Genomic DNA, 13,477 nt, shown 5'->3' on the forward strand with positions numbered 1-13,477 from the left:
AGGAGGAATTTGAGCTTTTACTGCAAAAGCCACCTCCACTTCAGCCAGGGCACCAACCTCCAGAGGTCCCTGCCAGCTGTTTGAAGAAGGGAATGCCACAGGCTCAGTCATCCTGTGGCATCACACAATCAGTACCTGTGGTACTGGAACCCCCAGCCAGGGCAGTAATGGAACACAAAGGTCACCTGGGCAGGATCTGTCACAGGCTCCAGAGACGCAGCAGTCGCCGATTCCCCCGTTGTGCTCAGGCTTCTCCCAGGCCCCGTGTGCCGACACCGGAGCCCCTCAGACCTGGGCTGAGCGAGGAGCAGAGGCAGGCAGAGCTCTCTGATGCTGCTGGACACCTCAACAAGTAGTTGGCATTCCTTAGTATTTATTTCAAAAGCAGCTGAATCCAAGAGGCAACAGCCATCCAACAGTGACAGTGAAGTTATTTGCAGTAATACCTGTACAAGAGCCATTACCACTGTTACAGGCTACCTGAACTGGTAAGAAAAGTTATATACAGCTGTAAAATTGGTTTTGGAGTTTCACAAGTAGAAACCAGTTTTAATACCAGAATGTAAAAATGGCACCTGTCTCGGCAAAGGTGTTGACTAGGAAACTGGTTCAAAACACACTTCTATGGAAAAAAAGTTTTTTAGAAAAAGAATATTTTCTTAAAATTCCTTAGTAACAAATTTCCAGAATGATTCACTCAAGGCAGCTGTGAGTTTAAAAAAAAATAATCAAGTGCACCACTAAAAAATAAACTGAGTCTGCAAGATCCCAAAGAGCTGCTCACTTAAGAGAGTTACAGGAATTCCATAGTAGTTCTATAAATGCAGACAGATCACAAAGCAAAACACTCAGGAATTCCTGTGAGAGACAATACAGTGGGATTTTGGTCCTACACCACAGGCTGCTGTTAGGAAATGTTCCTTCTCCAGTATAAGAAGCGCCTTTTTCTTATTTTAAAAGTGAATTTACTGTGATTGACTGATACATTTATTGGCACCTTCACCATTACAGACATGGCGAGTTTACAGGCACAGTCTGGAAGTACTGAAATTTAGGATTAAAAAATGTCAGAAACTTGACAAAAGTGATCTCAGCCAGGAATCCCATTTGGATATACTCCAGGATTCTGGGCCCTTCTGTTTCCTACCTGACCCAGAGACACCCAGACTCCCCATCAGTTCCAATAAATGATGACTAACATCATCTTCCAACCTGGTGATTTAAAATTCATGTTATCTTTTACATAAGTCACTTAAGAGAAGCCAATAGACTTAATCCCCCATTCCAGAATAGCCACAGATGTTCAGATTCCCAAGGGAACATCCACTGTGAGTGCAGACATGCTGCCAGGCACCAAAAAGTTAAGCAACCTCCCTGGGCAGTTTCAAATGGGCATCAGTGACATGATTTTCCTGTCTCTGCGCTGAACTGTATTTCTAAGCAACTGACATCAAAATCAGAAGCAGGCAAGGAGCAGAAATGGGTGTTTACAGTGTTGGAGCTGCAGAACCTCTGGAATCTCGAACCCCTCATGGCACAGCCCTCAGTGACCACACAGAACAAGCACATATCCTCAAGGTTATCCTGGAAGTTTTCAGGGGTCACACAGGTGCAGTTCAGTTACACAATTCCTTTGGTAATTCCCACTGCACAGAGCTGACAACAAGCACTTTTGGCTGTGGTGTGCTTTGGCAGCCCCTGAATTTGGAGGAGAATTACAAGCAATTAACTGCACAGTTAAATCCTCTTTAGGAATTTAAGCAAAGTCCTCCTGAATTTCTCAGCTGGTGTGGAACGAGCAAGCTCTGCAGACACTGCTCTGGGCTCTGAGCAGCAGCCAAGTCACTGAGTGCAGATCAGCTGGAGCTCGTGAGGAGCCAAACCCACACGTTTGGCCAGAGCTGAGCTGGCCACAGCACTCAGAGCCACTTGGCTTCTGTACCCACAGACTGCACGGAATAACTGATACAAAAACCTGCAGGGAGGAAGCTAAAACATCTGGATTTCTTTTATTTTCAAATTATTTCTGCTGTTGGTGCAAGTCTACCTGGCATTAACTCCTTGGTGTTTGGAGGTCGTGACTGCCAGTGGATGAACCAGGAACCACTGGCTTGAAGGAAGAACCCCCCCTGATCAAAAACAGGCAAGCAGGTCAAGAAGTGAGTGAATAAGGCGGTGGGTATTAACTGGGAGTCTCCAGGGCCTTTAAAAAAAATTCAAATGCCTTCCATTATAAAAAACACATACATACCACTGGCTTAACTTTATCTACAGTAAATTCACAAAAACATTGAAAACAGCAATCTAGTTCACCCACTACAAAACTCAGAAGTGACATCTCAGGTTAAAAGCAAAGCTATAAATGTAGTTCCTTAAAAAATGCAAACATATTTCTTTACATACAGACAAATGTTACATGATTGGCTGCTATAATGTGTATATTCTGTTATGTACAAAAAAAAAAAAGTACAGGATTAGCAGACTGAGCACAAGCAAAAACCCTTCAAGGACAATCTAACCAAACCACCAAAAACAAAAAGACTGGCTCTTAGTTTGTCGGTCACCATGATTATGTGTGCTGGCCCCTTTTAAAAAGTCAGTGATTTCTTCCCCCCTCCCCTATTTCTTCACTTGATTTTTTTTTTCTAGTTTACAGAAAGCCTTTTTGTGTAATAATCAGTGAATAGAAAAACTTCACCTGCAAATACAAGGTAGAAATGTTATTTCACAGCTATAGGCTGCAGCATTGATCTCTCCAGATCTCAAATGGAGAATGTACATGTTTGGCTCCCAGTTAATTCCAGATTCTGAGAAAACTGTCCCAAGACCCTGTAGCTACAGCCATGCCGTCATCAGTAACACCTAAACAGCTGACACGGTTGTCATGGCCAGCCAGGACACCTGGAAAAGAAGAAGCAATGGAAGTTTAGTGTCTGCAGGATGTCAAGGACTTCAGTTGTTACTCTGCTCTCCCAGGTAAATCTTACATGTACTAAAAAAGATGCAATGCGAGATCTTAATTCTGCTTTTCTCTCTCTACTCTGAGGAATCACACAGACCATAACAGCCTTATCAAAAAAACCCAACAATAAGGTATGTAAAAATATCTACACACAATATTGCTCCATTTTTCTCTCTGCCCTTATGATTTCTCCCTAATCAGGCTCGCTACTGGTTTTCCCTGTTTCCTACAGCTGTCCACAATTTCAGCCATCAAGCGCTTCCAAAATCCAATGTGATGTCTCCTGACAAAGCCCTGGATGCATTAACTACCTTGAGTTTCCTAAGTTTTGCAAACCCCAGGGATTACAAATCCCCCATATATTGTGACAAACCAAAGAGCAGCACTAGCCTTCTCTTGCCTGCTTTGGTTCTGTTTTCTCTCTACCTCTTCTTGTCGTTGTCTGCTCTCCCTAGGTTCCCCTTCCAGGTCTGGTAGAACTAAGGAACAGGATCTATTTTGAGTCTGAACAGCAGAACTGCTGTTCAGAACTGAACCAGGCCCAAGCATTTAAGTAAGAAGTGAGAAAGAAATAGCTGTGCTATAAACATTCTGCATCCTGACAAAAGTGACTGATTCAAGGACCAGAAGTTTCCACTTTCCCTCTCTCCCAACAGCAGGGAATGCAAAGCAAAAAAACTCCTGTAGCTACATCTGTATTACTGCCACTCATGGGTGCAAAAGTCAATGCAAAGGTGTAATTTTGCACTACTTAATTCCATACACTTCAGTGAAATACATTTTCTGTAGATGCAATTTTGGAGGGCATTCCTCAGCCTCCAGACCTGGGCTCTCCCAGCACACAAATCTTGGGTAAAGCCCAAGAACAGGCCTGTTCTCCTGACTCATTCACTGCTCACACCATGGAGATGGAAGTGAAATGCAGTGTAACTTCTAGAAGACACAACCTAATGCAATAAAAGGATGCCCTTTTGAGAGAAAACAGAAAGCAGACCCCACACCACCAGCAGCAGCACTGGCAATGCCCAGCTCTGCACTCTGCACACACCTGGGCAGTGCAGGGCTGCCAAGGCTCAGAACCAGCAGCGAGTGTGTCCTCACCTGCCCTCTCCCCTTTGAGGGTGTCCCACACGTTGCAGTTGAAGTCGTCGTAGCCGGCGAGCAGCAGGCGCCCGCTCTTAGAGAAGGCCACGGAGGTGATGCCGCAGATGATGTTGTCGTGGGAGTACATCATCAGCTCCTGGTCCGCCCGCAGGTCAAACAGCCGGCACGTGGCGTCGTCAGAGCCCGTGGCAAACGCGTGGCCGTTGGGGAAAAACTGCAACGGGACACAGGGGTTGGCACCAGAAATGTACACTGGGCATGTGTCAGCCAGAACATACACTGGGCAGGGTCAGTCAGAACATACACTGGGCACGTGTCAGTCCAAACAAAGTCACACAGGATTATTTTACCAGATGGAGGCAGAATGTTGTATTTTAAATAAATACCTGCATGTCGAAAATGCTATGCAAGGGGACACCTCTGGAACAGTACTGGGGACACCTGTGTGACTGGAATTGTAGCCAGGCAGTTCCTGTGTGTGCTCTAATGGGAGTCACAGGGGATGCCATTGACTCCTTCAAAAAGAAGCAAACCCCAGCTCTGCACATCTTGGCTGAAGAAGAACACAGTGTTCCATCCTGAGCTGGTCAGCCAGGTTGGCTCAGCCAAGACAGAAGACTGCAAACAAGCAATTCAATTTCCTAAAAAAAAAAATCTACTCCAAATCCGAGTTATTCTCTCAACAGCAATATTGATTGAAATGGGAATGGAGAGAATGGAGAGAGCCCAGCACATCTCAGGCTCCAGGTCTAAGTATAGGAACTGCATTTTTGTACTGGTCATATGTTTGGTATTTTCTCAGCCTCAACAATTTTTCATGTTTATCAAAAACAGATGCAGTTTCGACTTAAATTTCTTTTTCTATTTACCAGAGCCTGGATCTTGGAGATCAGAACATACTGTTACTATGACAGAGGGGAAATATAATCCAGTTTCTAAATATTAACAAATTATTCCAGGAATACTTCAACATCAATAGGGAATATTCAACATCAATACTGATTTTAATTGCCTTCCAGAATATTTTGCTGAAAGCTCTTTTTCTTAAACAAAAAAACTTTAAGATAAGGATGCTTGGCTGTGTTGCACTCTCTCAGTATATTGCATTTATCTACAGTTTTCAATTTTTAACACATTGCCACGCTTCAGAAAGTTTCCCTAGTCCATTATTTAATTCTTAAAAAAAGTGATGTCTCAGTTACTGAATAAAAACACAGGTGAAACTATTCCAGGAACAGCACAGTGCATCACAGATAACGGCAATAATAATTCAGTTACAAAGTAGATTGTAAGTTATTACACAACCTTCTCCATTACATACAATTTAACATTCTCTACCCTAACTAATTGATTTTAAATCAAGGCAGCTCAGTAGACTCTAAGCTGAATCCATGCAAATGTAGCCTTTATCCTCCCCCTTTCTTCCCACGTGGGAACAGGAGCATCACTTACACAAACGGCATTGATGTCTGACACGTGCCCTGTGAAGGACTGCCGGCACATCCCGTCGCGGATGTCCCACAGCTTCGAGGAGGCATCGCAGGCTCCCGACACAAACGTCCTCATGTCTGGGCTCAGGGAGAGGCTCATCACATCCCCGGTGTGCCCAGTGAACGTGGTGGTCTGCTGGCCAGTCTCAATGTCCCACAAAGCACTGCAGATGAAGTTAACGCAACGTCTGTCATTATTTCAGAGTTCAAGTTTGAAATACAAATTAAGGCATTGGAGAGAAAAAAAAAAAAGGGAAGGAAGGGGAAGTGGGGGAAGGTCAACAGGGCTCAAAAACTCACCAAGTGGTGTCTCCTGAGCTAGTGACAATTTGGTTGTCATCTAGGAAGCGACAACAGGACAAGTATCCTAAAAACAGAACAGTTGTGTAAGGTTTTGACCCAGGAGTAATGAGTGAAGGTTAAAATGCATGAACAGCACCCAAGCTCTCCCCCAGGCGGTCCATAAGCAGCACAAGCACTGCCCAGCCCAAGGCAGGACTGTTCCCCTGGAGCAGTAACAGCAGGAGGAGCAGGAACAGAGCTGACCTGTGTGCCCTGGCAGCTCCCGGCTCACGCGGACGTTGCCCTCCCGGGTTTTCAGGTTGTAGATGGAGCAGATGTTGTCCAGGCCCCCACAGGCCACGTAGTTCCCCGAGGGAGCGTAGGCACAGGTCATCACCCAGGAGGACCTCAGGGGGATGGCGTGCATCTGCAGAGACACAGCCCTGGTCAGGGCACACAGACCCCCAGTGCCACTGCCTGCCCTCACAGCACACCCATCCAACCCACTGCACGTCACACACCCACCTCCTGTGCTGACAGATACCAGCAGGAGCTCCAGGGCAGATTTACACATTTCAGTGTGTTATTTCATGGGTAACCTTAAACATCTGCAATGTTTGTTTATTCTAGTTAAGATTTATCTGTCCAACTCTTTCACATCTTTAAACTATAAGGTATAAGACAGGATGGTTATCCCCATGGAGACTGCAGAGTTTACAGAAGCACAGCTCCACACTACCTAAGCTTTTCCTTACAGCTGTTTTTCTTCCTTCTCCTTCCTCTGCCCTCAAACCCAAAGCACTCTTGTAAATTCTGAGGTTGTGTATTTCTATAATTCAAAACCAAATCAGTTTTAGAAGCAACACCACACAGGCAGAGACCTACAGCTCCTGCACTAGCAAAGTAAGAGTGAAAATGTTACACATTACTATGTAATTAACTATTGCTTCAGGGACACAACCTACAACACATCACTAGTGCTCACCTGGCCATGAAAGGAACCAAAAGAGATTCTCTGAATGAGAAAGACTGCTTTGATTTTTGACTTGCAACCATGGTAAAAAATACACACAAGCCCATTCAAACACACAGCTTATACATGAATTATTGATAAGGATTATAAATAACTACCTTATTTGTTGTATAACTATCCCAAATAATTAGTTTTCCATCTTGAGAAGCACTGACTAGTAGCCTAAATATGAACACAAAATAAAATATGTTAATATAAGACAAACAAATCTCAAAATAGACATACATCATCTCATGCATGATTATCGAGTGATTCAGAAGTTTCATAATTTCTTTATTACCCTCTGATTTTTCATCTTTATTGGAGGGGTGCATTTGTTGGAAAAAGTCTGCAAAGATATAGATCTCCATATCACCTGACTGAGGAATCCCATGGGGACTCATGATTAAAAATGAACACATGTGAAAAACTCACTGAAAACACATTTTATAAACTCTCTTTACAAATGCTTTCATTATTCATATAACTACACAGTTATACAAAAGCAAATAAGCAATTTAGGCAAAAATAAATCTTGAGAACAGATTCTAGATGAATTCCTCTCTGGAGACATGATACACAGCAGACCACGAGGCAGTGTTTACACCTCACCATCAGCTGCTCTAAAGGCAGCAAAACAAAACTCCAAGTTATTTTTCCCACTATGCACAAAAGGATCTTTCTTTCAATGAAATAAAAATTCATCAGGAAAATTTTTAAATTCCTACCATAGAAGTCACATAATTATTCAACATCTCGGAAAGTACAATATCCAACATTCCAAAAAATATGCCTTATTACATACTCTCTCTTGCTTAAACAGACTCAAAAACTTGAGTTAAATTTGAAAGGAAGAGAAGGCAAAATATCTACGGCAAGAGCAGGCAAAGCACCCCAGCAGTGGTGGGGCAAGGGCACCAACACCACTGCATGAGGCTCCTGGGCCCTGGGATTAAACTGGAGGTGCCAATGTGATCCCAGCCCTCCAGTGGCAGCTCTGGGCTCCTCCCTGCACACACCTGGAGTCGGATCCCCAGTGCATGGCGTAGATTTTGGCTAAGTGACCCCGGAGTGTGCGCCGGGTTCGCATCTGGATCCGCCCCACCGAGTCCAGACTTGTTGTGATCTAAAAATAAACAAAACAAATCCCTGAGATACTGGGAACTATTTTTAATGCACGAGATAACAAAAATACATTTGAACTTTGATAGAACTATCTATCTTGGCACACAACAAAAACCATTAAAAAAATAGGATACTGGTGTACACCCAGCAACACCCACACAAACAGGTTTTACAGAAGACACAACACACTTCATAATGGCTACAATGAAACTTCAGGAAGCTCTTTCAAAATACTTCTACATTATACTGAGACTATTTCAGATTATAAAACCTGAAAGTTTTCAATTTAAACCAATGAAAGAAAATGCTCCAGGTATTTACTACACTGTTATTTTTTAAAGCATGACAGAACTTTACATGCAAAATAATTCTGCTTCCAAAAAACTGCTAAAAATGTTTGTTTAAGTATTTCTAAATATATTTAACAAAATAAACATACCCTACTTAAAAGGTAAAGTGGAAGCAGGATCCATTATGATGGTGGGGGCATTTTGTCTGGTTGGGGTTTTTTTTCTTTTTTGTTTATTTGGATTTTTTTGGTGGGACTTTGTTTTGTTTTAAATAACTGTATAAATCCACAGTACATTTCCAAAGGCTTCTTTCACTTTATTCTTTCAGTTACTGAACAGGAACCTGCTAGAGTCAAAACCTAATATTTTTAATTTTTTACCTCTCAAATAACAGCTACACAAAGAACAGAAACATACCTGAGCAAGAGTTGTGTCACTACAGGCTTTCCTGGCATCCTGAAACAAAAAATGAAACAAGTTGAATTAGAAAGGCAACACTAAACATAAACTGAGAGGGTCTAAAGGAAAAGTAACTCTTGAGCTACATTTCAACACTCAAAGCCACACACCACCACCAACTGACATGCCAATATTCCTTCTGTCACCCTAATTTGTTTTATTGTTCGAGGAATCTAAGAAGCAATGGCACACAGGGAGGGGTAGTGGAGGAAGAGGGACTTAAGAAGGGCCATGAGCCAGCAGCCTTTGAATCTCCCTTTCTACAGACTATGGGATTCAAAGGCATTTGGAGCCATCCTGAAGTCCCAGTGCCTACCCTGTTCCCTGTATTCCTTCCCTGGGGTGGATGTGCTTGCTCAGGGTGTGCTGAGCACAAGGGAAGAACTGATCCACCTGGAAAAGCAACCACATATTACACAGGATTAGCAAGCTCTGTGCCACATGAGGCTCTTGCACAAATAATCCCCTTGCTGGCTGGGAGAAGCAGGGTGAAAATCAGCAGGCAGGATCTGGGGAGCAGGACAGACAGCAGCATTACCAAAGCTTGGTGATGAGGTACTTGACACAGCTTGAAGGGAAGAAAATGGCCCAGTAACACCTTCACCCATTTCATGGAATGGGTGGTGTTCAGATCTCCACACAGACACTCCATGGTTCTTTATCTCAGACTCTAGGACACAGCACTTGTTTCCTGCATATATGATTCAACCTGACCTAGAAAACAGACCTGACTTTTGTTTGCATAATTCAGAGTCCCAGACTGAACACAGGTGAGCTGCACTGAGCCTCACCTGCAACACTGATTGTGCAAGACCTGGTTTTAGTCACAGCTGTGACTGCACTGCTCTCCTGCAGCTCAGGGCCCGTCCCCAAAACACAGAAACAGGCACATGGCCAGCACCTCCCTCTGAGAAAATGGTTTAAACTGGCTTGAAGTGAGACAGGAACTGTGCAGCACAAGTTGAAGTCAAAATCATCAACAGCCATATTGAAGGAGCAGCCACAGAACTCTCTCAACTCCTGGTAATTTTTCCAACTTGTGCAAGCACTGAAGCAGCCACCCAAAATCAATGGTGCCTCTTCAGCAGCACTTTGTGTGTCCCTCCAAAGTTCAGTCTGTGCAGGAATGGCAATGTCTCCTTTGAGAGCAGGAACAGAAACATCAGCTCGCACATTTTGGAACCGCCTCAGCACGTTCTGGCTGGGATCTTCAATCTTTTTCCAGCTCTTGCTTGAGAGTTACTTGACATTGCAACTTTAACATTTCTTAAGTGCATGTTTATTTTATACCACCCTTTATAGCTCTCCTCCCAAAAAGCAAGCCTGAGAGTGGATTAAGTCATCTCAACTTATTTTTATAATGTCTGAACTGTAGAAATATTTATAAAATGTTGACGTCTGGAATCAGGAGGGGTTTAAAATACCAGAGCAGTAAATCCCTTAGCACTCAGGACTTATTTCATCCACAGGAAGAAAGACACTGGATTTTAAACAACTACTTGTTTGGTTGTCCTGAAATTAGTTGAAAATGTTCAACATAAAATGAATTCTGAGTGCAGTCTGAATGAAACAAAGCATTTTTCTCTCTTTAAGAGCAAGCTATTAGCAACTCCTGTATTTGAGCCTGTCTAATACTTGCCATACAATTGGCAAAATTGCAGGAAAAGGAGAGTTTCAACAGGCTATTTTAATTCTTACCTTGAAAAGTATTTCTACATATGCATCATAACAGAATCATTAGTGTCAAAACATAAAAAAGCTCATCTATGTAATTGCAGATTTTCCTCAGTTCATGTACTAGAAATTGTAAAATTTGTGAGAAAAATCCAACTGCTTGATCAGTGTGCAGCCCCTAGACTTTCCTAGCTCACACTTCAGACTGCAGTTCTTTCCCCAAACTACACGTATTTTTTTAAATATAATGTTATTTGTCCAAAATGTCTGGTTCAAATGACACTGTGCCAAGTAAGCAAGTTCTAAAAATCATTATTCCCAAATTCAGCTCTCACAGTGAGGACACATGTATCACATGGGAACTTCATTACAGACAGAGCTAAGAATTAACTTTAACCATCAAGTCATCTGACATATCTGACAATTCCTTGTCCACTGTTCCAACTTCCTGCACTAAGAATTCCTGCAGTCTCAGGTTGTACATTGTGCACAGACCAGAGCTCCAGCTGCATGGGAAGACACAGGTGCCCACATCACACAGATACTGCAAAAATAAAATTAAAGGTCATGAAACACTTCTAAAGCATTGCAGACTGAAGTCCATCAGGGAATCAACAGCTCTGCACTGCAGTTTCTACACCTTAGGACACTGTTAGGTACAGTCTTATCTGGACCACACTTCTAGGCACAAAGCTGATTTTCTGGGATTATATTGTTAAAGGAAATTTCCGACAAAACCCAAGAGCTGTCAACAACTAAGACAGCAACATGTTAGCTACACATAAAATATCAAATGCTGTTAGTGACCTTGTCTCTTTTTAGGAGTGCATCAAAGATAATTCCTGAAAATAACAGGTCCAGTAGATATCCCTGACACTTAAAATCTGGTATTTTCCAGATCGTGTATCTATCCTCTTACCCGCCCCAAACAAAAACTGTCCAATGATTTAATAAGACAAAACAAGTAGTCACCTGCACAAATATGAAATTGAATTATTTGGCCAGAAAGTTTCATGGACATTAAGTCACCAGGAGCATTTTTAATTGCCTATTAATCTGAAGTTAGAATTAAGCACAAGGTATCCAAGCCTGCACTCAGATGCCAAGAGACAATCACCAATTGCCACTGCTGAGCCAAGGGACTCCAAAGGCAATACACCCATGGTTACTCTGCTCCAGCTGATTGATCCACTTACAAGTTTGGGTGGTAGAGTTACAAAGGAAACGTTAAATCCACCTAAAGCCACAAAATGGAGTCACTACCCAAGTGCCAATCAGATTTTTATGCTCCAAAATTCAAAAAATAAGCAAATGTTCCTGCAGCACAGTCCAGGCTCTCTAACTCACCTTGTAGCTCTTTCTTCTCACAAGTTTTCATGAAACCAGAGTCACTGATTACCAAGACTGAACAAAGACTAAACTGGCTCCCCTCAACATAACATAATGATAAAGTCTTTACACAGCACGCAGAGGAAGAACTGAAAAATTATGTACCCCTTTTAGCAGTGTAATTCTGTAATAAAACTTAAATTGAAACCAAAAAAAATATTAGTATTTTAAGCTAAAAATTATATGCATCCTCTACAGAGCTGGTGGAAGGGCACCACAGGGTATTGATGAGAACAGGACACAGACTCTCCTGGGATGGCACTGAAGGAGCAGCATTTGCCCCCAGCACAGCCCTGACACATGAAATGTGCTCAGCACGTGGTTGGCACCACCCAGCAGCCTCACACCTCACAGAGACACCACAAACAACTGCTGCCAGCAGATGCCATGCTAAAAAAACCCTCTGTGCATGCAACACGTTCCAGGAAACCTGTACTCCTCATTGATAGGAATGTTTGCAAATAGGCCATTCCCATATAAATCAGATTTAGGAATGCTGCATGCTTTGAAAGTTTTGATGAAAAATAAACAGACTTTGTTATAAAAATTATCCTTTACTGAAAACTGCATCACTGACATATAAGTGCACGTTGCAAAAGATTCCTGGAAAACTGACTTTGGGCATGACAGCTCATACTTGGTTTGTTCACACTGAGTAAATACAACCAAAAAATAGCCTGTATGGGGGCATCAGCATTTAATAAAAATAAACTCAACAGGAAGCCAAGACACAGTGCTGGTAGAAATGACATCCACCCTGGAAGCCTGTCTCACACTCCCTGCTTTAACCTCAGGTTTCTCAGGGGTCACTTTTAGCCCAGGACCAAGCTTTTCTGAGACCCTTTAGCCAATCTTGTCATGCCTAGGTTCTAGAAGTTCACTGCTCCCTTCTGTTTTTAAAAACCCAGAACATAAAACTTGCAGAAACACATACAGCCCTAGCACCAAAACTGAGCAAACTTCAACAGGAAATACAACACTTTGTTCAAGAAATACTACCAATTCACTTCATTATACCAATGGTTTTTCTGATTTTTTTAAAATATTCAGAAAATATTTTAAGCTCTGCACGAGTTAAACAGGAACAATTGATAGATCTTTTCAGTTTATTCCCTCAGAGGAGGAACTTTATCACAGAAAATAAGCAATTCACAATTCTTACTCTGATTTGGTTTCGCAGCTGCTCTGCCTCCTGCCGTAACTGCTCCAGCTCACTCATCTTCTCAGCCTCTGTTTCTCACGCTCCACTGGTGAAGAAAACCTGCCAAGAAGAGGAAAGAAAGAGATACTGAAAGTTATTTTTCTCCTCTTTAAAAAACATTACAAAAAACGTAAGAACCTATGTATATATATGTTTTTATTCTCTTTTTAAAAAGGCTTCAAAATATTCATTCCCTTTAGTACACCGTGTTAATGAATTTGGCAAGGCCTGAGTGATTTCAATTCCTGAATTACCACAAAAAGCAGAATTAAGTGAAGCCTATTTTGAATATAAAAGCAACTGTCAACAGAACCACCCACTGTACTTTATAAACCTGTTTTGTAGCAGGTCCCTGCTCCCCCGCCCAGAAATCTCTGTCAGTGTGTGCCCCAGGATGGCAACACCGAGCAGAGGCTGCAGGTGCCCCCAGCATTTCCCCCTGGGCTCAACAGGGCTGTGACACAGGCACCCTGCACAGGTAAAAATTTC

The 13,477-nt window shown here is 42.5% G+C and overlaps 1 protein-coding gene across 2 annotated transcripts in view; it reads right to left on the reverse strand.

The window, feature by feature from the left end:
* Nucleotides 1–964: 964 nt before the first annotated feature.
* GNB4 (G protein subunit beta 4) overlaps nt 965–13,477 on the reverse strand; it is a 56,142-nt gene continuing 43,629 nt past the window's right edge. For both annotated transcript variants that reach the window (XM_083868458.1, XM_083868457.1), the window contains exons 2-10: nt 12,950–13,048; nt 8,683–8,721; nt 7,870–7,976; nt 6,970–7,033; nt 6,103–6,265; nt 5,857–5,923; nt 5,519–5,720; nt 4,064–4,280; nt 965–2,901 (exon numbers count right to left, since the gene is read on the reverse strand). In XM_083868458.1, the coding sequence (XP_083724584.1) occupies nt 2,795–2,901; nt 4,064–4,280; nt 5,519–5,720; nt 5,857–5,923; nt 6,103–6,265; nt 6,970–7,033; nt 7,870–7,976; nt 8,683–8,721; nt 12,950–13,006 (1,023 nt within the window). In that variant the 5' untranslated portion in view covers nt 13,007–13,048 and the 3' untranslated portion in view covers nt 965–2,794. The remainder of the gene's footprint in view (nt 2,902–4,063; nt 4,281–5,518; nt 5,721–5,856; nt 5,924–6,102; nt 6,266–6,969; nt 7,034–7,869; nt 7,977–8,682; nt 8,722–12,949; nt 13,049–13,477) is intronic.

Source organism: Zosterops lateralis (genome assembly GCF_965231275.1).
Source record: "Zosterops lateralis genome assembly, chromosome: 10".
Taxonomy (NCBI): Eukaryota; Metazoa; Chordata; class Aves; order Passeriformes; family Zosteropidae; genus Zosterops; species Zosterops lateralis.